Genomic DNA, 26,298 nt, shown 5'->3' with positions numbered 1-26,298 from the left:
GTTAAGTGTTACCAAACCTGAAGAAGTCGTTTTGACGAAACATGTTGCATCTCCATTAAATGAACAAGTTATCTATTTTCTAGGTTTCAGTCAGTGAAAAAAACAGATGAATATATATATATATATATATATATATATATATATATATATATATATATATATATATATATATATATATATATATACATATATATATATATATATATATATATATATATATATATATATACATATACATACAGGGTGTTCGGGATAAATTTGACATATTTATAATTAATTATATTTTTCCGTAAGTTACATGTATTAACACACACTTCTCTTCATTTAAAAGTTTGGACCCTTCTTCATTCACATACAAGATGTCAGAAAGGATGGATAGCTGGAACCCACCTGAATCATGGAAGAGAATAACTTGTATCATGATGATTCGTGCCCGCCATCAAAATAAGGATATTACGACTGCTGCCCAATGCTCCCTGAATACAGTAAAAACAATCAGGCATGAACTAGAGACTTGCAATGGTGACTACGAGGATGTAGCAAGAAGAAAGATCCCTAGCAGACGATCTGATTGCGTTCGTACAGCAGAATTCCTCGCAAATCTGCAGGAACAGGTGTTGAAGAACCCTGGCATTGGAATTCGGGCTTTGTTCGTGGAGTTGCTAACTGTAGTCAAGCCCTGGATAACAAGGGTAGCCAATGGTAGGCCATATGTATGGCAGCAGGATTCGGCCCCTTGCCACACCTCTGGGAAAAGTCAAAAATGGTTGTCTGAAAATTTCTACGACTTCACTAGTCCAAATGTTTGGCCTCCAAACTCCCCAGACCTTAACCCCCATGGATTATTTTGTATGGGGCGCAGTTGAAAAAGACACCAATCGCACTTCCAGTAATACAAAAGCCCAGTTAATGGATAAAATTAAAACAGTTTTTGCGGCCCTTCCCAGGGAGACTGTAGCATCAGCTTGTTCGAGGTTCCGAAGCAGAATTGAAGCTGTGATCGATGCTAATGGTGGTTATTTTGAGTAAATCTTGTTGATAGTATTGTAATTAACTCTGCCTGTAATGTTTTTTTTTGTCAATTCATTAAATTTAATAGATACAAAGAAGATTTTCTTTTTCCTTACGAAACTGTCAAATTTATCCCGAACACCCTGTATATATATATATATATATATACATATACATATACATATATATACATATACATATACATATACATATATATATATATATATATATACATATATATATATATATATATATATATATATATATACATATAACTGTGCCACACTTTTGTTATTAAATATAATTATTTGAAATCGGGTCATTCTTTTTGAAACACCATCCTGTACATAACATGTACATAGATAATATTGACCTATAGCAACTGTTATGTTCTTCCACATGTATGTCAGATTTTATGTTCTTTATACAGTATCATGTCAAAATAACTGTTAATGGCGTCAATTAAAAAAAAATGTAATTCACCTTATAACTAATATCTCTGTGTACCATACCTCAACAAGAATATGAGCATGTAACCTCTCTGACTGCAGAGAACCAAAACAGGTTAATCCTGTACATAAGATTATTATGTTTACAACAATAATATATATATATATAACATATTGAAATCAATCAAAGACAAATTGAATTAGTGAGTTCGTACAAATATCTAGAAAAAAATCATCCAAACATCCATAAATTGATAATGAAATTTCAGCTAGAATAAAGCAGGTTGAAAAGTTTTAACCATTACAGAGAGATATACATACATACATACATACATACATACATCTTCAAGGCCCACTCTTCCTAATTGGGTTGTGGGGGCAAAAGCTGCAAGGGGAACTTCCAATGATCACGATCCTCTGCCACCAAGCTCAGGTGTTCTGGTGGGATTCCCAAACGTGTCCACCCAAGGTTTTTGATATAATTTATCCAGCGAGTCCTTGGCCTTCCACGTGGCCTCCCACCCTCTGGCTTGGCAAAGAGGGCCTGCTGAGGGAGCCTCTCTTGTGGTCTTTTGATCAGGTGCCCGTACCAACGTAACTGTGATCTCTCAACACGGAGAAGCAGCGGTTGAGTATTGAGTGTTTCCCGAATTGCAGAGCTTCTGACTCTATCGAGTCTTGTCAGCCCCGCAACCCTCGAAGGAACCTAATTTCAGCCGCTTGGATTCGTGTCCGCAGTCTTTCGGTCATTACCCAACTCTCATGACCATAGGTGAGGATGGGGACATAGACTGTATTGAAGACAGCCAGCTTTGCCTTCTGGCTTAACTTCCGCTTCAATACTACCGAACGGCCAAGCTCCCGCAATATTGAGCTTGCTAAGCCAATTCGAGTATCTAGCTCTACGTCCCATTTTCCATCATTCGTGAATATGGACCCAAGGTATTTCCAATTCTAGCATTGAAACCGCCTGAAATGATTAAGTAATCTTGTTTATTTGTGTTTTGAATTACGTTTTGGAGATTTTTATAAAAGTCTATAAAATTCTCAGGATTCAGATTCAGATTTTCAGATTTTTTTCCTTCTTCTGGTACGTATATTCCTATGATTGTAATAAATTTCTTATTTAATTTAAGTATAGGCGTTATTATTCTTTCAGAGACAAAGTTATATGATTCAGTTTTGTTTTTCCATTTATTGCTGGTCATGATGGCTATACTTGCAACTGTTCGTTTTTCGTTGGGTACTCTACTGTATATATTATACAGTTGTCCTGAAGTTCTGTAGAGCCTTTTGATTTTTTCTTTGTTGCTGAAATTACTGCTATTTCTATCTTCATTTCTGTTAGAGCTTTTGTATATCTTCGATCTTGTGATTGATGCCTCTTATGTTTATTGTTCCGATCCGTATCCAGTTCATACTCCTTATTTACATTTCCATTTCGTTATCCATTTGGGCCGTACGGTTTTTATTCCCTTGAAATTTCCGAGTAAAATAGTTTGTCAGCTGGCCCGATTATCAACTATACGCTCTGGTAACAGGCTTGCCATCTTACCGCCTCCAGATATGTCAGCTTTGGGTATTTGCAGCTGACCACCATTTCTGATGGCCATTCCCCCCTATCCGCCACCCGGGGACCCTCTTGGTCGCAGTACCTCTGCTCCAATATGCAATACTACATATATTGTTGTATTTCATGTAGTCTTATAGACATTGATAGCTTAAAATATAATACTGTAAAAATGTAATACTACATGTATTATTGTATTTCATGTAGACATATAAACACTGATTGCTAAAAAAAAGACAGCTGAATATGGAACTAGATTAGAAGGAACTGTACTGTAATATTTGTAAACGGAGTCTTAGCCAAACTGTTTACTGCAAAAATAAAAATGTCGGTGATATAGACACTAAATATAATGACTGAATCTGTAAAGGCACACATAAATCCAAAAAATAATGAAGGCATAATATATAAAGTTTAGAGTAATTTTCTAAAATATTCATTTAAAATAAAATACAACATTATTTAGTCTCATTCAGAGTGGCGTTCCTTGTGGAACGCCACTCTCTCAATCTTTCGTAAAGGGCATCCTGATGTTACAAACTTTATTTCAATAGGCAGTTTATTGTACCTGCTTGTTGCTAAGTACTCAAAAGAGTTGTGTAATTTTTTTTGCTTGCCTATGGAACTACCAGCAAGTCCGATCACAATGTAAACCATATTCGAAATTATATACAAAAACATTTACAGTGCAATTTCTTACATATAGCATATAATTATATAGAAAAAAATTGTTAAGAATGACAAACAGGTCATTTGTTGAATACGCGATGATATTAGTAATTTGTAGAGCTCTTCACTGCAATTATGGAAATACCATATTCAGATGAAGAATTCACTCACGAATAGTACAGGCGGATCATAAATAATACATTCCTCTTTAAGACCTTGTGGAACGCCACAAATTAATCCAAATGCTGCAGACCTTTGCACGTATACATTCTGCGTCATTCTGAAGCGTATCTGAGGAGATAGAATTTCCAAAATTCATCTCCAGGGGCGTTGTGAACATATAATACATATAAATTGCATATCAAGCAACTTAGCAGGTGCAAGGAGTGTTTAAAATAATGTGAAAGGGATTTTTCCCTTCATTCGGGTTGTAATACTATCCACAGTGATGGCACAAACCTCTCTCCAGCTTGCTTTGCTAGGGAGGCTGTACTACCTAAACAATTTCTACGCTATTGTTGCACTGTGCGAATTTCGTCGCCTGAACAAATGTCGACATGGTCCTCTACCTCCATGTGCTCTGGACAAGTGATCAGCCGTTTTGAAGAAACGGGATGGTTGGGAGTCAGACCGGGCAGAGGCGCAAACCAATCAGTTCGCAACATGTGAATAAGTTGCTACTTCATTCACTTGTTGTGTCATTCACACGTATTTAGAAGGCCATGAATAACAGTGTGGTTCCTGCTGGTGACTTGCACAACTTCCAAATCTATTGCGATTTTTTTTTCCTATTCAAATGTCTTGAACTAATCATCTGTGACGCCTGTAATGCCATATCGAGACATTTTCAAAAGGAGTGAGTCATAATTCACACAGTCGAACGCTTTAGAGATATCAAGAAAAACGGCTGCTGTGTACATTCCTGTATATATCCAACTATGAATTGTTTTATGAACTCTAATAGCACCTTATGCGTATTAAGTCCTGATCTAAACTCGTACTGATTAGGCGTGTAAACGTTAAAGGAATTTAGGTACTTATTTAATATTTTTATTATTATTACGATCTCTATAACCTTTTCGAGATTGTAAATAATATGAAGTTGGTCTGATATTTCCGATTTCACTTCTGTTATCTCCTTTAAATAACGGAAGAAGTGAAGCAAACTTGAAGTGTTCTATAAATTCCTCGTGTTCAAGAGATTATTTATAATACGTATAAAAAACATTAACTTATGCTAAATTATATTTATGTAGCTTTAGGAAATTTATATTATCATATCCCATTTTCAAATTGAGCAATTTGATTTTGGTATGATTTATATGGAGCAAGGACATTAAACGTCATACTGCGCCAGGACACAGGTTACAGCAGTACATATGGTAAACGATTAGTAGGACAATCACAATCACATTCTCGACCTTGGCGGGATGAATTGAAGAAGATCAGTATTGGCTGTTGGATACTTATACGGAAGCCACCGATTTAAAGCAAAGAATTCGAAAGGTCATCTACGGTGGTGTCAGGAGATCTGTGGCTGGAAACTGGAAGGATGGAACAAGTCCTGGTGCGACGAGTCAAGGTATTCCTTGTACTGTGCCAACAGTAGGCAGAGGGTTTAGCCGGAGCCTTAGGAAGCAATGAACTGAGCTTGCTTGCCTTATAGAATCTTATCTGAACATTCTGTAGGTGGTGTCACGGTGTGGGACATGTTATGTTGGTATGGAACGGTTTCCTTAATATTCTTGGAAGTCGGATGCCCTACAAGGAATATTTGAACATTGTTGCCGATGAACAATGTCGTATTATCATACTGTTATGCAAAGAAAGCGTAATATTTTTTTTTTTATAATTGTGAATACTATTTCGATCTATAGGGCGTCCCAAAATTCACGCAAGAAGTAACTTTGATAGAAAACACAGGTTTTTAATTAAAAATTGCAATTTCTTATTGATTCATAAAGTATACATGCAGGGTTATGCATGGAATAGCATATCGGGGAAATGGCCTCCACGGCTTTGCTGGAACACGCGCACTCTTTTGTTGAAATTTTCCGTGACCGTTTTGCATAAATCTGGCTGAATTTCGTTGATACAGCGCTCCATTTCCTCCTTCAATTAGTGGGTGGTCGTGGGCTTGTTGGCATAAACCTTAGAATTCAAAAAACCCAAAGAAAAAAGTCCAACGGCGTTAAGTCACATGATCTGGGCGGCCAATTCTGATCACCAAAACGGGAAATTACACGACCAGGAAATGACTGAGCAATAATTGAATTGTTTCTCGGGCTGTATGGCATGTGGCACCGTCTTGTTGAAACCACATGTCGTCCACATCCATATCTCTTGCAATTTAGGCACAAAAAACTGGATTATCATGTCGCGATAGCGAGCACCTTAACTGTTATTGCTTTACCAGCCGCATTTTCGAAGAAGAATGGACCGATGATGCCTCCAGCCCAAAATCCGCATCAAACAGTGACACGTTGTGGGTGCATTTGTTTCTCAACAATCGCTCGTGGATTTTCTGAACCCCAAATGCGACAATTGTGTCGATTAACGAAGCCATCAAGATGAAAATGAGCCTCATCGCTGAAGATGATTTTATTCGAAAAATAAGCATCCACTTGTTGTTGTTCCATAATCCATTCAACGAACTCTCTTCGCTGTGTGTGTGTGGTCCATTTTTAATAACCCTGAACTGCCAGCTGTCACGCTATCTTTTTTTCTCGTTGGTAACACTTTACCGCAGAAATGGCGCTAAATTTAAATCTTGCGTTAATTTTGGGACACCCTATATAAATAAATTATAACGAAGAAAAAGCAAAAAACTTCAACATCTGCATTGAAATATAAAAAAGAAATAGTTTGAAATAACAGTGGCTGTATTCTAATTTCTGTAGTAAGCTGCAGGTTTAGTTAATTTTTCGTCTCTTTTATTGAATGTTTGCAAGTTCTAATATATCACTGGTTGTCGGTGAATTTACAGAGTTGTATCGTCGCGTGTTCGGAAGCCGTGTATCGTGCTTTGAAAGAAGCCAGGGAAGAAACAATTCACTCCAGAAAAAATGGTGAGTACGTCGCTAATTTCGTCTAATTTTGATTCCAAATATGCAAATAGTAATTATTTCAGTTTATTCCACACGGTTCTCTTAATAATTAGGCTATTATAGTAATAAAATTCTATTTTGGAAGACATTTGACAAATTACATAAGTGCAGCTTAATCTAAACCTTGTGTGGGTGCGAAAAATAAAATTCATACTGAGAAGATATCTTACTCACTAAAATAAAGATGTCGCTTCATAAAAAGTTACTCAGACCCAATAGACAGACTCTCAGCTATGGTTTATTTAACTCATGGTTATGAATTAAAAGAAATATAATTAAATAATGAAGATACACTGCGTCACTTTTTCATATTTTGACAAAGAAGCAAAATATGAAAGAAAAATACGTTCAAAGTGGAAATCGTTTATTGAAAATGTGCCTCATTCCATAAACATCAAACGATCATACACCACATCCCTTGTATGTGATAATAATAATAATTATTATTATTATTATATGAGACCTCTAAGGAGTAAAGGACTCATCGAGGAAGGCTGTAAATTACCCAACCCAATTATTATACCTTCCCTTATATTCATTTACACTAGATGCACTCACTACCCCTAAGGGCAAATTATTTCACTCACTCACTGTTCTCTGGGAGAAAAACCTAGCTCTTAACCCTTTCTTGACTGAGAACAACCTTAACTTCCATGGATGCCCCTGTGTTCTCTCCCCGCCTTCCATATAAGGTAAAAGTTCATTATTTGAAATGCTATAACACCCATTCAAAGGTTTATAGACCTCTATCATATCACCCCTCTTTCACCTGTTAACCATAGCCTGTAATCCACATACTCGCAATCTGTTCTCGAATTTAATTCCATAATCCGGATACAATCTTTCTAAGTCTTCTTTGCACCCTTTCCACATCTTCTTTATCCCCTTGGAATCTGGGAGAACAAATTTGCGCGCAGTAATCTAAGTGTGGTCTTATCAAACAAACCCTTATGAAGGGTTAAAATTACTTCCTTATCCTTACATGTCAAGATTCGCTTCAATATGCCAATTATCCTCTGAATATCAGTAGCATCCCTGATTATCCTGCCTATCTTCGCATCATCAGCAAGCAATTGCAAATCTTATGATAGACCCTGCTTGAAGTCATTAATGTATAGATTGAACAATAATGGCCCAAGGACTGAACCCTGAGGTACACCACTGGTTACATTAAATCTGGCAGATTCACACCCACTGTATTCCACTCTTCGATATCTGTCTGTCAACCTTCCCCTCATCCAAGTCAATATATTATGTTCCAATCCCATAATCTCTAGTTTGCACAACATCCTATCGTGTTGTATCCTATCAAATACCTTAGAAAAATCCAACATTATCATAGTGTATCCATTCCCTTTATCCAACTAATTCGGCCGTAACATTGTTATAAAATGCGAGCAAATTGCTAAAACATGGCCTTCCTTTAATAAGCCCATGCTGTTCCTTGCAGAGTATAGAATACTTATTTCCCCATGTATGTATGCGAGTTCTTACCAACTTCTCTAAAATCTTCACTACCTAACCAGAGATACTAATGGGTCGGTAGTTAGACATCTCAGTTTTTTACCCACCCTTGGCAATGGAACTCATACATTCCTTCCATTCCTGTGGTATCGTTCCTGAGCTGAGATTCAAGTTATACAAATGTGTGAAAGGCCTAGCCAATTCAGCTGAACATTCCTTTAGCAGGTGGGCTGATATTCCATCTGTCCCTATTGACAAATTCTTATCAAGGTTATGCAACAGATCTTCAACCTCATTTTCATTAACCTCTAACTCTCCATCCAGCGCAGCAGTAGCACTATGCACCATGCTACATACACCTGGTTGATATATCTTAACAAAGTGAGGACTCATTAACTGAACAATATCGCTAGCTTCCGACACTCGTGTACCATCTGCATTCAATATTCTTCCGCATTCATTCTTTCTTTTGTTTGCAGCATAACGATAAAATTCTTTTGGATTGCATTTAGCTTGCATGGCGAATTTCTTTTCATATTCCGTTTTAGATTTCCTCGCAATACTCGTTATTTTCTGGCCTGAACTTTATATATTTCATAACTCCTTTCACTTTATTCTCACGATACTCTTTCCACATCATCTTCTTCCTGTGGATCTCTAGCTTAATAAGGCTGCACATCCATTTCACTCCAACCTATTTATTCTTCGAACACTAGGGATACATTCAGATACCGCCTCGTTCCAGCACTTTTTCAAAGATTTCCATGCATTTCTGACATTGTTTCCATTCAGTAACTGATACCATGGGACCAAAGATAGTATTTTTCTAAATCGATGATAATTTCCAGCTTTGTAACTCGGCATAAATCGAAACGAAATCAACCTTTCATCTTCCCCAATTCCTCACTATTTAAGCACATAACGGACTACATTGCTGAACAGAAATTGGTTCAAATTTTCTCTCTCTCTCTCTCTCTCTCTCTCTCTCTCTCTCTCTCTCTCTCTCTAGCAGTAAGCGGGGAGGAACTTTATACAGATGTTTCTCAACTCGTACTGAGATAACAGATTCACAAAATAAATGACAGCCATCCAAGGATTTGTGATTTGGTGCTTTGTCTGCCAGCCTACTAACACATCTATTGTGCGTACGCGCGAGCGCACGCGCGTGTGTGTGTGTGTTACATAAACTAAGAGATTATTAATAATAATAATTAATAAGAATTAATAAACAGAATAAATATATGGTAGGGTCAGAAACCTTGGTCAGCTGTACATGTAACAGAATTTTCTAGGTAAATTTCGAGAAACAAAAAACAATGAAAACGAAAGCCCTTGCGAAACATTTCAGAAAACCAAGGATTTATTCAAGTAGTATTATATGGAAAGAATATTAGTCAAGAATATCAGTTTGTGAACAGCACTCATCTGAACAAAACGTTCTCAGATATCTGTTCGCCATTTACAGCATCTAACTAGTGAAGGAAGTTTATGAATTTCATTGAAAAACAAAACCTATGGCATTCTTGAGTATATATCCCATATAGACTAAAATGAAAACTAAACTCAAGAACAAGTAACACATTCTGAATACTTAGGATGTGATATAACATTTCTCATAGACAATGATATAATTCATTGTCTATGAGATAACTTGAAACACTGTGGTTCTGTGACACGAACATTAAAAGGAAAAACAAAGAAATAACAAATTTTACAAACGCATAACTTCCACTTCTTCACTTCCTTCCTGGTGGTGTGAGATCGAAATAGGCCTACTGTCCTGTTTTGATCTCACACCACCTTTTTAAGGGTCTTCCTCCTTCTTTTCCCTTTTGGTTTATAATTTAGTATTCTTTTTGGTAATCTTTCTTGTGGCATTCTATTTACATCTCGAGTCCATTTGTTTCTGTAATTTTCTATTATTTGTAAAATTGGATGTTGTTCGATTTTCTTTAAAGACATCTACATTTCTTTTCTTATCTAACTAGTATAGCCTATAGTTCTAATTAAATGTTAAATTTATTAAAAATTCTAAGCAGAATAAATATTCTTAAATATGGAGAACATGTCAATCTTGTAGTAGTATTTTTATAATTGTATAATTCGACAACTGATTTTTCGGAAGTAGAGATATCACCCACAATTCCACAATCGAACTAAAGACACAAAATGACGTCCCTTATCTAATTCTGATCTTATCAACATCTCAATCTTGTTAGACTTCCATATTTTAACCACCACCCAGAATTCCATATGCAAACATTTACTCAGAATTCCATACTCGAACCAAAAGAATAATGGCACTTATCTTTATCTTATCTCTAACCATTACCCAAAATCCCATATGCAAACAATTACCCAGAATGCCATACGCAAAACAAAAGACACAAAGTGATGTCACTGACAGATGTGTCCACCGGCGAAATTCCAAACTCTCCATATATTTGACCTCACTGATCTTATCACGCAATAACGTCACTGATCTTATCAGCCACTGATGTCACGAATCCTTATCTTATCTTGATTTTGAGCTTGTTCATAGTGACCAGACTACTACTAACACAATGCCAGAGGGAGCCTAAAGTCTTTATATTATTGTATGATCTGTCTAAAGCAAAGAATCTGATCTGTGGTGCCATTACAATTCCAATAACCTGCTTGTTACTCAGGCGTCTCTGCTCAATTTTGGCCAAAATTCTATTTAGCATGATCTTCAATAAAATTTTGCTTGCATGAGATATTAAACTAATAGTTCTATAGTTCTTGCATGCTTTCATATCTCCTTTCTTAGTAGTGGTAAGAAAACAGACTTCTTCCAGTCTCTATGCCATGATCCTGTCACCCACATCCTTATAATCAATCCATGAAATGCTCTCATACCTCCATTCCTCGTGGCCATAATTAACTCTGCTGGAATTTCACCTGCACTTGGTGCCTTATTGCTGTTAAGCTGCTTAACTGCTCTTTCAACTTCATGCCTCAATAGAGTACATTACAAATCAAAATTTTCCTAGTGACAGATCTCCTCCACGTTTCCTTTTTTCCACTCTACGGCACAGTTCCTCACAATATTCTTTCCATCTGTTTTCGATTCCCAGTTCTTCTGTTTCTCTTTCCATGTTTCAATCCTTTTTTGATGACATTTGATTTGAGATTAAATTTTTGCTTTAAGTCACGAACTAAATAAAACATCCCTTTATGATTGAGCCTCCTTATCTGGAACTATATCTCTTCACATTTATTAGTATAGAACTTTCCTTGTCCTGCTTGATGGCTTTTCTGACTTCTCTATGTAATCTCTTATATACTTAAGTCCCTGTGTCTCTTTGTTTTTCCAACCGCCTACTTTTGATTATTTCCCCATCTTAAATCTGATAACCATGGTCTCTTGGTCTTCTTATTGGGCCAAGATACTTCTTGGCTGTATCCTGTATTATCCCCTTGACTCCTTCCCAAAGCATTTCTTGTGTGTTCTCGTCATTAGTCTCCATAAATCACCCAAACGAGTTGATGTTTCCTCTGTGAATCCACTAGGAATAATTCCAACATCTAATCCAGTGGAATATGCCTGACTTGGAAGTTTTCTGGTCTTTCATTTTAGAGGATAACAATTCGCTCGGAAATACTGGAATTACTATATAAACAACTTTATACCTGCATTGAAAATTTTTCAATGCACATTTGTAAAAACCAAAGGCTAGAAGAATCTTTAGATGAATCTTAGATTTTTTTAAATAAATAAAAATATATACCTATATTTTATATGATTATTTATTAAGCTAGCATCTATTTATTAAGCTAAAAGAACTAAAAAAAAATGTAAAAAAAAACTGAAAATTATAAAACATAATGGATAGAACATATAAACCGATTGGACAACACCCGATATCCTAAACCAATGTTTCTCAAACTTCTGATATCCGTGTACCCCTTCCTAAATTTTCATTATTACCAGGTACCCCCTTATCAAAATAATAATAATAATAATAATAATAATAAATAAAAGAAAGTATATTTCGTTGTAAACATCTATTTAATTTGAATTTAGATGCGCACTTAAAAATGCTTTATTTTTAATAGAACAAAACTGATTCATATTACTTTATCAGTCGCTATCGAATGCCCTTCTCGTTGTTGCACGCTCGCAATGTACGTTCTTATACGTACTGGAACGAAGATTCATGAGTGATTGCCCCATGAATTTGCAAACTATTCAAACGAAGCGGTTATCACAATTTGAGTTGGATAATTCGTACATAATATATAATTTATTAAGAAATATATACGTTTAAAATTATTTTTTTTCTTAATAATGATTCCATGCGTTAATGATGCATAGCCGAAAATTGCCAAGTACTCTCTGAAGGCCTTTCACGTACCCCCGGGGGGGTACGCCTAACACACTTTGAGAAACACTGTCCTAAACAAATAATAAAATATAAATCAGTTGGAAAGAGAAGACCGGGTAGACCTCAAAAACGGATATTAGATGGATAATAAGACCGGAACAAACCAATATGATCTCTACCCATATTAAGCGTTATGATGATGATTATGATTTATTAAGCTTCTTTGCTACACATGCTCATCTGAAATAATGAAGCTGAGAAATCAGAAACCTAATAGGAATCTGCATTAATTTGATTAAAAAGCAGCTTTCTCAATTTCATTTCGTGCATACAGTATTAAATATTTCTGAAAAAATCCATTAAATAGAGCTCTCAAATGTTATGGAATGGTTGTCAATAATCGGCAGGTCAATAAACTGCAGTCGAATGGTATTTAGCTCTCAGTACGGTTAACTGAAACTGATGACAAGAATTAGTAGTATTATCTTTAGCAACTAAGTACTTAATATCTTTTATTGTAATCTGCAAACTACTAAAGGAAAATGAAAATACTTAATCTTTCTGGAATATTGAAACCAAATTAATTATATATATTTGACTTTCAGATACAGATTCCCAAGAAAAAGAGTTGAAGAACTGCCACACCAAGTGCAGACCAGAATGCCAGTAAGTATTTTAACTGCATTACTTAAATTCATGAAGAAAGAAAAAAAGAATCCTAATGCATGACTTTTCGATCTGTGGCATGGCATGCTGAGCAGTAACCACCCACGAAGTCAGGTGGTTACTGCTCAGCTTGCCATGTAGCAGTAACTGTAGCACTATTGGTATACTTATTGTCCACCCGTGATGCTAATGTGCTATGTGTTAAGTCTCCATTTCCTTTATTGACAGATATTTGTGATAGGTTAAAACTCACATCTATTTTGAAGTAATAGCATATACGAGACGAGAGCCCGAATTTCTCAGTTGCATTGGTTTAGAAGTTTTGACTAATTCTATCATATTGGCTCCGTTCAAAAAGATATCTTTTTATGCAAAAAGATTGCAGAATCTAATTAATAAAACAACGAATAACTTCGGTTCTCTTACCTTGCAGAAGAATAAGAACAGTGCACAAACGATACCAGACAATCTGAATATCTTTGTATTTCAGAGCTCATACTGGATTTCTGTAAATTAGGGAAGGACCATCATTGCTCACCTCTTGCAAGAATGACCAAGTCTGGTATAGTTCAGAGATGCAATGTAATCGAACATGCTTTTTTCAGCGATCTAGAATACGTATATTCGGAAAAACTACACAACAAATTTTCAGTAATATCGTTCAGCTGTGGCACGATGCCAAAAATATGGGAGTGGATATGCACAGCACTAATAATCGTAGCAGTGCTGTGCATATTCCCCCACACAGATCTTCAATTTTTCATATATTGCTCCAGTTTCCACTAAGACGAAACTCAGGAGCTGTTATTGATGATTTTGTCAAAGTGATGTAGCAGAGAGACCAGAAGTCATTGAGGGTCTCCTTAATTGTGACTCATGTTCAGTGACCAGATCTTAGTTTTCTTGATTTCAAAGTATGGATAATATCTTAAGAAATTCACAGATAAAAGTAGAAACTAAATGATCCTGAACCCACTGAAAGTTCAAATATAATCAGATCCTTCTTTAGCATCGTAATTTTAACTGTAAAATGAGGACAAATACATAAGAAAATAATTTATTAATTATTATAGGAGTTCATCTGAGCAGATTAGATTACTTCAGGTTTTGGCAACGACGAAGACGGCCTCCGGAATAAAACAAGGTATTTTGATTTCCCTTGTGAAATATTGATAAAAAAACCATAACAGAGAAGGGCATGACTTCCGCTCGTTCTGCGGGACAATTGTTAATAGTCGAATATTTTCTGTCGCTAGACACCCAACAGTAGAATTTAAAGTACAAATGGTTTATGGCTCAAGAATGATTTCGATAGAGGCAGTTAACACTAAGTGGATTTCTTCAGTAATTTGACATAACTGAATTGTCTGAGTAGACAGAATGAAAGCAAATATCAGGGCAAAATGTGAATCCCTGCTTGAACGAAATCGTAGGATATTCCAGAGGGGGAAGAGCTTTAATTAAAGGGAAGTAAATTATTTAAAGTGTTTTCTTAAATGCCATTTTCATAGAATTATTATTCATATATTTTTGTTAACCAAGCTCCCACTCAATAGACAGACGAAGAGGAATAAACCAGACATCAAAAGAACTGAAGATTGGAACCACCAATATAAGGAGTATTAGTGGAAATGAAAGCGAAATTCCTGGAGAATTGGAAAAAATTACTTGGACCTAATTCGCAGTGCAGGGACATTGAAGACAAAATCAGGTGAGATATTATTAAATAATAAGAATGGGATGTTATTTAAAGGTAATAATGATCAAGGAAAGAAAGGGGTAGCGACAGCATTCAACACCAAACATTAAGACAAAATTCTTGAATGGAAGGCAGTTTCAAGTAGAATTAATTGGGCATAATTCAAAATGGGGAAATAGAAAATGAAATTGTTTTATACCTATGATCCCTAAAGAAGGTTCTTCTAAGGAAGAAGTGCAGGGATTTTTTTGCCATTAGCTCACATAACAAAATTGAAAAGTGGTCCTTTTTGGAGATCTGAACAGCATAGTAGGCAATGAATCCCACCACGCATATAGGAATATTTTTGGAAAATTTGGAGAAAAGAGCAAAGATAATATTGACTGTAAATACTTACTGGCATTCTGCGCATCTCATGACATGAACTGGTCATTACTAACACCATGTTTCAAAATAAAGATGTGCACAAGTTCACATGGAGAGAAGACACAAGAAACACGAAAAGCCTCATTGACTACGTCATTGGTAACAGTGATATCTTCATGATTGTTCGGGATGCAAAAGTGTACAGAGAATTGAAATTGGAAGTGACCATTACTTAGTACTAAGCAGGAGAAATTGGATATCTCATTGAAAGGAACAGTATGTAAGACAGTTTTAAAAAGAATTAATGTTAAGCAGCTTTTAAAATGAAATTGCAGATTTGAAAATACAAACAGTATTCATGAAAAGCTGAACAAATTGAAAACAAGAACCAAAACTTAGTGATACAGTAGTAAATTCTTAAAAAGATGTTAAATGATTAAATTAGGGAGGTATGTGGTGAAGTTGTCTGCAATGAGAAAAAAATAAGAAAAACAGAATAAGCCATCCTGAAAAAGATGAAAGCATAGCAAAATTTCTAGACAATAAGACGGCAAATGGATCTAAATGAATACAGATAAAAATGGGAGAGCTCAGCTCTGTATAAAATAGCTAAACAAAAGTCATGGGAAGATTTTGATGAGAATATAGAAAATAAATATCAGGAAGGTGGGAAAATATTCTGGAGGCTATTGATGAAGATTATAAATGGAGATAAGAGTAAGGTAAAAGGAATGAAAGATGATTAAGATGACATGAAAACTAAACATATGGATATCCTAGATGTAGGAGTAATTACTCTGAAAGACTTTTAAACGAACCAAGCAGGTGAATAACAGCCAAACAGAAGTTTTAAGAGTAACGCAAAGAAGGATACATATCTTTACCTAAGGTCGAAAAAGCTGACAAAAACGTGAAATGTACAAAGGCAACTGGAGTATATGATATTCGACCAGGAGTTCTGATGTACAGGGTATAAACGTTTTGCAGTGGCTGCACTGAATAATTCAAGGGAGACTGGTCAGAAGGTCGTATTCCTGATGATTGGAGTAGAGCTCTCATTGTATCATCTATAAAAGAGGGAATAAAACTGAATGTGAGAATAACAGAGAAATTTATCTACTAAGTGTTCCAGGTAAGATTTAGGCAGGCATATCTGAAAAGAGGTTGAGAATGACTGCGGAAGAGAAACTTGGAGAAGAACAAGCTGTGTTCAGGCCAAATAAAGAATGTCAAAGATCTGTACTTAAGTTTCATAGATCCTGCGAGATGCATACGAAGAGATGCCAGATAAAAGCTTTTCAAAACAGTACAGTTATATGGGGTGAATGGAACATTATACAGAGCAATACATAGTCTATGGTTATATGTTGTCAGTCAGCAATTAGAACTAAAGAATCTACATGAATCACATTATGAAGGAAAATGACTAACTAAACTGAATAATGGCTCTAAACATTTGGAATCGAAATCATCAATAAAAAGTACAAGAACAAAACTATGAAACTAGGCAGGAGCATATAAAACTTCCGCTACATTCTGAAAGGTGATCCTATAGGACAAGTGTAATATTTCAGCTATCTGGGCTCGGGTTCAGTGAAGATGGAAGCTTAATTCTGGAACCAGAGAACAGAATAAACAAAGCTAGTATGCTAGGTATTCAGCTGAATAACTTTATATGGAATAATAGAGAAATTAGCTAAAACACCAAACTCGCAATACACAAGACAATGTTTAATCCAGTTTTAAGTTATGCATCTGAGAGTCGGAATCGAAATATAGACGAGAGTAAACAGATATGAGGGCTCTGAGAAAAATGAGGGGAGAAAACCGATGGAATCAATGACAGAATCATACTAAAAGTGTAGACATTAGAATGGATCTTCACTTTGTGGCAGCAGAGAAGAAAGATTAGGAAAACAGGTGTTCGATGCCAACGTGCCAGGAAAACGACCCAGAGGAATGAAAATGCCTTGGTGAGAAGGGATTTAGAATTACGAAATGTTAGATATGAAAATATGGCAGTGTTCACGGGTAAAAGATTGATTTCGTAGAAAATTTTGGATAGGAGATTAATAATAATGAACATGTAATCATGTAATGCTCTCGTAGTAACCTGAACACATCTTCGGGGTAAATATCAGGAAACATGTTGATGATGGTATGTTGTTATGGTAACTGCATTCTGTTCGGCTCCAACTCTTCGCATTCGGTGACATTCTATTAATCACGAACTAAAGTGATGTCTTTCATATTACTAATTTCTGACATATAAATATATATCATATTTAATTCTCCCCCGATATTCCTTACGTGCCTTAATAATGCTTTATTTCTCTCGGAAATTTGTTACTGAAGAAACGAATGAAATGGAGCATCAACCTGGAAATGAAAACGATTAGAAAAAGAATAATGACTATCATACCAATTTCAGAATTTTAAGCCGAGAAAAAATAAGGTGATTTGGCATTTTTCCTGCTAAAAGCCACGAATTCAAATATTCTTATGACAGTTTTATTTCAGTTTTCAATGGTTTTCTTCAGAGAAGGAAAAATTTATATTTTCCTTATCTGTTGAAGTTTTATAGAACTGTCTTTGTGTGTTTTCAAAAGGAACGAACAGATATAAATAATTCTGTGCTGATAGTACACCAATTGAACATAATATGAAATCGAATTTCAATATTCACAATCATCTGTCTAATCCAGTTTTTCTCTTGTAGCTGACTTCATTGTATATATTTATTTTATATTTTCAATCCATGTGTCTTCTTCCTATAGTGAAACAAAGTGGGAATTGAATACGTAGGTTAATAATTAGTTTCTTTTGATTTCACGATTTCAGTGTATTTCTTTAGAAATTAATTTCATGTGTAAACCAAACATTTTTAATCACAGGTTCACTAAAGTTATTCATTTTTTTTTCATTCCTTGTAGCTCATCTTCGTACGCAGTAACGCAAAAGATGTCACCACTGGTAAGAAAAAAACAAACTCCTTCCTTTGACTAAAGTTTTTTTACATGTCTTTATTTCCTTGAAGAATATATAATTCCACTATTTACCAAACATTTAATGTGAAAGCCATTACTCACCTCATTAGTTATGCGTTTTACTTCTTGCCTTTTCCTGTCATTTATTACTGATCAATTGCAAGATAAATAAGGAAATATATTTATGTTTCTTTCTATTTCCTGATCATCAATTTCCTGAAATATACCCTCGAGGGTTCTTCAGGCTGCTACACGATAAATTTCGTGAAGATTAATAATAAAGTAAACTAATAATCTCCTGATGAACCCATGTTCAGTTTTAGTAAAGTTTCGCCTTGCGCAGATTATTATTTTTATTACCTTCAAGATAAAGCAGAGCAAACAGCAAAAAAAAGTCGCTCATCGTTGCAAATCATTATATTTATCGGTTATCATAACCAGAAAAATTACGATGTACATCATGTAAAATCTTCATGCAATTTTGATAGAATCATGCTATTTTCACTTGTCTAATAAAAATTAAGCATTCGCAGTACCAAACTTACGTTAATTTGACTTTCTTAAATTCCGTTTTACAAATGTTATCCAGAAAAGGCACTGGAAGGAAAATGAGAAAAATCAAATCATAAATCTGCTAACGCCTTTTATTCTCTTATAGGGAGTAAGCGAGGCCGTTTAACCCTATCTAACGTTTGGAGACTGGTGTGACAGTTCAATCTCGATCAGTAGCCAATCAGAGATAGCAGGCCCAAGACGATCAATAATTACACATGGCATCTGGCAAATAACAAGTGTTGCCATCTGGCGATCCAAATAGACACACTTGGGATTTTAGTTTTAACATTATGTAATTACATAATTGGAATTACATTATTTTGAGTTTACTTTAACATTATGTTTACTGTCTGAAAATAGTGGGGATTCTATGGCCAATTTTCTTGAGTTTCTGGGAGAACCGCTTGCTCATACCAGAGCAAGCAGGGTTTGGCAACTCGGGAAATGGCAACTAGAATTGAAATTAGGACGCTCTTTCTTTGGGCCATCTATCACCACAGACGGCACACTCCACTTCCACTGAACTATACTGGAGAGGGAAAAATGAGTTATATTAATTTTTTCGAACCGCCTACGCCTAACAGCAGTGTTTCACAGCACACACAATCCATGGAATGCATGGATGAGTCTCCCTTAGTCTCATTTTGTGTGCAGTTGAACACGGACTTGCTGTTTATGCGTATATGTATTTATACACGCAATTATTTTAAGTTTGTGAATGTATCGTGATAAAGCACAATGATGACTGATAAAAGGAATCGAAGTGGAACTGAACCCATGCATAAAGGCACCAAAATGGTGTGCGTAGAGGTGAAAATGGCTATATTCCAAAAATATGACAGTGGAACGTAATGCCTCACGTTTCTTAATACGCTCAAGAGAAATAAATAATTTAACGATAATTTTAGAGAAGAAATGAGATGCTATCTTGTTAATCAGCTAATGCCTTTTTTATTTCCATATATAGGGAGTAGGCGAAGCCGTTTTAGCTCTATCTAACTTCTGGAGACTGAGTGGCCAGTTCAATCTCCACTGGTACCCAATAAGAGATAGCTTGCCCAAAGCTATCACTAATTAAGCGGCACGCAATGAAGAAAGAAGGCTCAACAAGTCCCTAACCCTAACAGTCGTATTTAATGTCTGAAATAATGTGGGTTCTGTGGTCGATTTTCTTGAGTTTACGGGACGAGAAAACCAAGTTTCCATGAGAAAAAACCCGCTTGCCCTTGCGGAGGTCGACTAACTCTGGGAACCGTTCAAAAAAAGCTTAGAAAAATTTCTTCTAGTCGCCGACTAGATTCGAAACCAAGAAGTCTTCCTATCGTTCGGTCAAGCGCCGTGGTGTGCAAACGTCACATCCTCAGAGCTACGCAGTCTCTCGTTCTTGTTAATTTCATAACGAAAGTTAAAGGCCAAATTAAACTCTCTTTTTTTTTCTATTTTCTGATAATATTTAGAGTGTTATATATTTATGTATGTTACTTGGCATGAATAAATGAACATGAACTTATCGAAATGAGATTTGTGCGTGCATCTCAAGATTAATCTTTGAACATACTAAATTAGATGGACGTTAAGCAGTTAAGAAATTATGTGAATAAAAGTCTGATAGTTAAATCCGACTTACGTAAAATTCGTGTTGCGAGTGTATTCTTATGTAAGTGTAATATATATATTTTTTTTTTAAATCTAATCAATATCATCTGCACTTTTAATGGCAATAACGAATTATTTACTTGGTGTAGATAAAGTTAGATAAATATAGATAAATTTATATAGCAGCAATACCAATTTTACTTTATGATGAATTCATTCTAATTTTTGTAAAAATTAGGATTGCATAATGTTATTTACGTTTATATTGTTATTGTTATTTCAGGCAAAATGTCAGTCTCCAATGTACGTATATGCCTGTCTTTCTCATGATTTTATTTAGAAAAAAATAACATTTGTAATCAAAATCATTACGTTGTCATGCAAATTTTGTTTTAAATCGAAAGTCTCATAACGACAAAAACAGTAACGAACTTTTGAAAGTTTGATCACGGAATTCCGGAAATAGTAACGATTGCGTTTTAATTCAGAATTTTGTTTTTGAAACAGCAAAAGATGTTTGAAACGCACAATTTCATAATTTAAAAAATTACAATTTTCATCTTTCAGGTGCGTGAATTTGAAAATAACAGTTGATTTGAATGACATGGAGGTCACGTCTTATGTCTACAAGCCGAAATATGAGGTAAATGTTTATTTAACTTAGATTTAATTTAGATTTAAGTGGATACATATATATATATATATAGATTTGGAATTTTGCTGTGTATGCGCATTTGTACTTACACGCGAAATCATTTTTAGTGCGTGCATGTATCGTGATAAAGTACAATGTTGATGAGGTACTTGGCTAATTTGATGAGGAAAAATAATAGTAACATAAGAGGAAAAATATTCCCACCCTTCTAGAAGTTAAAGAAGATTATGCTCGTGTTTTTAAGCCACGACATGTGCTAGCTCTGTATTGTTACATGTGGTTCTAGGAAAATTCGCCCTGGAGACTTTTACTCTGTAAAACGATTTCGCCGTATTTACATTAATTTTTGCAAATAAACAATGGATGATAAAGGGTATTAAAAATTCATTAAAAAGACAAATCTTTATTAAGGTGAATGTCAGTGAAACATAATGAAATTATTTAAAACTTGTGCAAATTAAAAGAGATGCTGCGTAAATAATGAACTTTTTGCTGCGGATCCTCAGTTCAACAAATCCATAGTAACATCGTTCATTGGAAGAAATGCTAATGCTGTGAAGCATTTAATTTTCGTGTTGAATTCAGCATCTGTTTGATAGCGTAACTTGAAACCAATGGCAACATTTTCGCTATAAAGATTTTGTACCATATGAAATAAACAACCCGTTAGAGTTATTGATGTAAATATGTTAGAAAAAGCGTTGATAGTTGCTTTCTCGAAGTTAACCATTAATTTCGGGATCGAATGATGAACGTAAGCCCTTCGAAGCACTGAATAATCTGCCGTAATTTAAGACAAGCAGGATGATTACAAAAAGTAACCATCCTGCTTGAAAAAACGTAGCCTGGACAGCATAAAAATGCGCAGGTTGAATCCGAAAGCATTCTATCGTAAAGATGAGCGTTTGTATACAGAAAGTGCTGAAGTCCTACGTCACAGACCCAATTTGAACTGGAGGTTCCTACTATCCCTAAAGTCTGGGAAATTGTGAACATACATTTTTTAAAATAATTTTATATATGTTATCTCATTTTAATGTAGTAATCGTTTTTTTTTTCAGGTATATTTTAATTTAATTCTATAACACGCTACTGCACGCATAGAGGGATTTCATTGTTAGCATGTGCCCTAACTGCATGTGATTCTTGGTATTTTGAATTAACTGTACTGACGATGTCCTATGACACTTAGGATGAAATATATTTACTTATTCAAAATCTTATTACTGTGGTTACGTGTGTATGTTTAGTCATTAATGCTCCACAGGTTTCATTATACAACCAAATAAAATAAGAAGTCTGAAAGGTTCGCGCTAGGACCCATCTTATGTTTAATATATGTTAATGATATGTGTAAATTCAAAGTTTTTGGCAAAATGATTTCGTTCGTTGACGATACTGCATTAGTATACACCGAAACGATCCTTGAGGATCTAGAAAATCTGATTAATCATGATACGTTGAAATTAAATAACTGGTAGAGCAATACCGGTTTTAATATTAATACTTATAAAACACGATATATGTACTTCACGTTAAGATATATGCTAGATCGCTATATTACCATAAAATGTCATGAAAGGAAATGTAGTGACATCCTAAATTGTAACTGTAGCTTAGTCATAAAAACAAATTCAGTCAAGTATTTGGGCATCCACTTCGATATCAATCCGAAATGGAACTCCCACATCAAATTTCTAACAAACAAGTTGAGGTTCGTAATTAACAGAATATATTATGTTAAAAAAACTGAAAATGCAGCATTATTAAGATTCTTATACTATTCTTGGGTAAATTCCTCACTGCAATATGGCATCTCCTGTTTGGGTGGAGATACTACAACAATTTACTTCGTTTGATACGAATACGAAATATAATATTAGAATTATAGCCATTACTGACTTCGCACGTTCATTCAACGAAATTCATTCATTCATTCAAAAAATTTTGCCATTACAAAAGCTCTATGTTTATTGTTGTATATTATGTTGTATTAAGAAAGAACGCTGTAAGTTTTAAGTCATATAATGTAGACTAGGCCCTTAGGCTGCAGCCGGAACTTGCTCGTACTACCCAAGGGAAACAAAAACTTTTTCATAAATCCTTTGAACACCTGCGAACAAGAAGCTACAGTGAACTCCCAAATGAAATCTAACCCCAGAATCTGCTTTCAGAACAAGATTTAGAGACTTCCCCTCATGAGATTAAACAAAGTTGACCCTTTATTTTAAAAGTATATCATAAGATATACTTTTAAAATAAAATTAAATTAAATAAAATTAAATCATCATTATAACTTAGATATCATGTCCAATTACGATTCGAATGTTGTGTTAGCCCTCATAGATACAGTCACTAAATTTTGCAGGGCTATATGGAGTTAATTTAATTTAGTAACCAGTATGGCTCGGACCTTCGTTATACATAAAAAATAAAAAATAAAAAAATAAATAAATAAATTGTATAAACTCACAAACTTTTATATAGACTTCTGATAATGCATTTTACCTTGTATATATGAAAAAGATTTTTATTTGTTTATAAAAACAGTCAGCCCAAAATAAATGTAAAAACCAACAGGAAATGTTAATTGTATATCTGAGTTGTATATTTATAAATTACCTATACTTGAAGAGAATAATAAACATTGTGAATTGTCAATAGTGCGCTGTGCATGTGAGAATAGTTCAAGAGTGATTCACCGAACATGACACGATTTCCGCAGGTTACCATAGCCATTAAATTAGCAGGATTTGGATCTGATAGGACATGTTTTGTTAATACGAGGTAGGAAAGATCTGGCATATGAATCCTCTAGTCCAACAGATTGTAGGGTTTACGGAAAGCAATCATGAATGTGTGTTATAGCATAAATCCTGCAGTGTTGAAGATTTTTATAGTCCGTGCTGTGTATAATAATGTCTTGAAAATTCTGGCCGAAAGAGGGCAGTCTGTGAAGTACTGAAGGTTGTAAATTACGATTAATGTTCATAATGATAAATGCGACATTTTAACACTGTAAATGTTTCCTATATAAGGATTTTTATTTTATTTTTTTTTTAAACAGAGTGTGGAGGTCTTCAGCTACATTGGTGGATATCTTGGAATATGGCTGGGAGTTTCTCTGCTTAGTATTGTAGACCATCTGGAATATATCATTCAACTCTTTGGTTCTAAGAAGAGACTAAGACGTATCGAGAAAAGAAAAGAAGTCCGAGTGTCTACTATTCACGTGACAGCTATCCGAAAGCGGAATGAGTGAACAAGCTAATCCGCGACATCAACTTGCCACTAGCACAAAGCTCTTATTCCTTTCTTCTACCAAATATTAACTAATGCACGTTACTCAACCCAATTTGTGATTTTCAATGTTTTTCATTTGTAAATGAAATAAATTCTTGCAGAGAAAAAATGTTCATGTTCTGGTATTCACATGAATTTCAATTTAAGTGTGAAGTCCACTTTCATTTTGAAACGCAAGCAATAATACGGTAGCTGTTGATTTATATGCCCTTAATCCGAGAGCGTTTTTGATATCTTAAATTCCTCATAGTTTATTTCTGCAGACATTTATGAAAATCCCCATTCATACGAAACTGTACTGAGACGTTTGTTCTGGACTTTCCTGTTGTGTTCCTGTGATGCTGGATTGTTCTGACATAAAACAGGTTCATCTTCAGAATTCGACCTTTTGACGCGGTTTTCTGACTCAAACAGTTTCACTAATCGAAAACCTTTTATATCGAAATAATTGAATTGAATACGAAAATATGTTGTCTTTCCACATGACGAACTTCTGATATATTTTCCATTTTTCAATACTAAAATAATACATTTTTCTTGAGAATTTTTCAGTTCTGTTACTGCTTATCACATTCTAATACATCTCGAAGAATTTAATTCATTATCTAAACTTCCTTTCATAGTATAAAATAGGATGTGATGTGTAATATTTTCACAATGTTGTTATTCAAAAGAAGCCATTGAATCACTTTGGTTTAGCTATTTTACCCCAAACTTACCTTCTTCAAATTATATTTAATTTTTATTTTATTTATTACATGTAAAAGGAGATTTAATTAATTAAATAGAAATTTTCTAACACATATCAACATTTTTGCATCCACAAATCGGAGTCGGTTAGACTAACATAACTTTTGTAAATCGTTGGTAGACAGTATTCTCCGTACACGTGATCAACATCATGGCGACAAAAAAAAAGGTTTAGTCCGGTCTAATCAAACAATAGTTTCCCGAATTTCAGGAAAATAGGATACGAAAAGATAATCTTTTCGTGACTTGAATCCTATGTATAATGGTCTCTCATTTTTCTGGTAGATATCAACGTTTCTGGTGTATATATACATATATATAATCTACCAGAAAAGTTGTCTCATATCTGATTGTCTGGTGTATTACCAATTATCTTTTTATATTTTAAGGTTACAAAATTAGAAGAAAAATAACTTCTCAATATCTTAAATCTACGAGGCAGTTCTGTCATCATCATCATCATCATCATCATCTTGCACTCCATACCGCATTTTCTTCATTTGTAAGGATGAGCAGGATGGGCTTCCTTAGTTAAGAAAGTTAAATCTTCCTCAACGGAGTTCGTAGCTCATCACAAAAAAAATCACATCCTATGTATGCATGGTTGACAACAGCTTACGTTGCAAATACTGTGGTTCATACCGATAGAGAATTACAGCTTTGCTCTGGAGGCTACAATGGACCAATGCCAATAACATCGATTTCCCTTAGCTCACTTCTTCCACTATGTAATCAATAATTATGTGTTGACAGTGATATCTTTGAGATTTACATCCCCATGACGAGATATTCTTCTGCAGGAGCAGAGATAATCCAGCAAGAACCCTTTATCAGTCATGACTAGATGGATATTATATCCATGCATACAATAACATGATGAGGGGCATCGCACATCTTCCGTCTCATAGATCATATCGTGATTCCATTCTTTTCAACATCTCTAACCCTGGTCACACTGGAGATATATAAAAAGCATATTATTACTTAAATTAAGGGGATATTAAATCCCACATAGTTTTAAAACCGAATAAGAAACTCAAAGATTGGAATCAGAGAGTTTCTTGCCGAATATAGTAAACTATAAAGTATCGGCGACACTAGC

At 34.8% G+C, this 26,298-nt stretch overlaps 1 protein-coding gene across 7 annotated transcripts in view; it reads left to right on the top strand.

Annotated features, from left to right (window-relative positions):
- LOC150107889 (uncharacterized) overlaps positions 1-24,555 on the top strand; it is an 85,149-nt gene extending 60,594 nt beyond the window's left edge. For 5 of the 7 annotated variants that reach the window (XM_090415413.1, XM_090415412.1, XM_090415416.1 and 2 more), the window contains 6 exons: positions 6,686-6,767; positions 13,225-13,285; positions 18,284-18,323; positions 20,772-20,791; positions 21,056-21,131; positions 24,211-24,555. In XM_090415413.1, coding sequence (XP_090271539.1) covers positions 6,686-6,767; positions 13,225-13,285; positions 18,284-18,323; positions 20,772-20,791; positions 21,056-21,131; positions 24,211-24,405 — 474 coding nt within the window. In that variant the 3' untranslated portion in view covers positions 24,406-24,555. Of the gene's footprint in view, positions 1-6,685; positions 6,768-13,224; positions 13,286-14,841; positions 14,997-18,283; positions 18,328-20,771; positions 20,792-21,055; positions 21,132-24,210 lie in introns of those variants that run through there. The other 2 variants (XM_090415415.1, XR_016550636.1) reach the window with 2 other exon arrangements.
- Positions 24,556-26,298: the final 1,743 nt, after the last annotated feature.

This window comes from Typopeltis vanoorti, chromosome 3 (genome assembly GCF_054136105.1).
Source record: "Typopeltis vanoorti isolate ZY-2024b chromosome 3, IOZ_Tvanoo_1.0, whole genome shotgun sequence".
NCBI classification, from domain to species: domain Eukaryota; kingdom Metazoa; phylum Arthropoda; class Arachnida; order Uropygi; family Thelyphonidae; genus Typopeltis; species Typopeltis vanoorti.
Note: the sequence above shows the minus strand (reverse complement) of the source record. Positions and strands in the feature narration are given on the sequence as shown.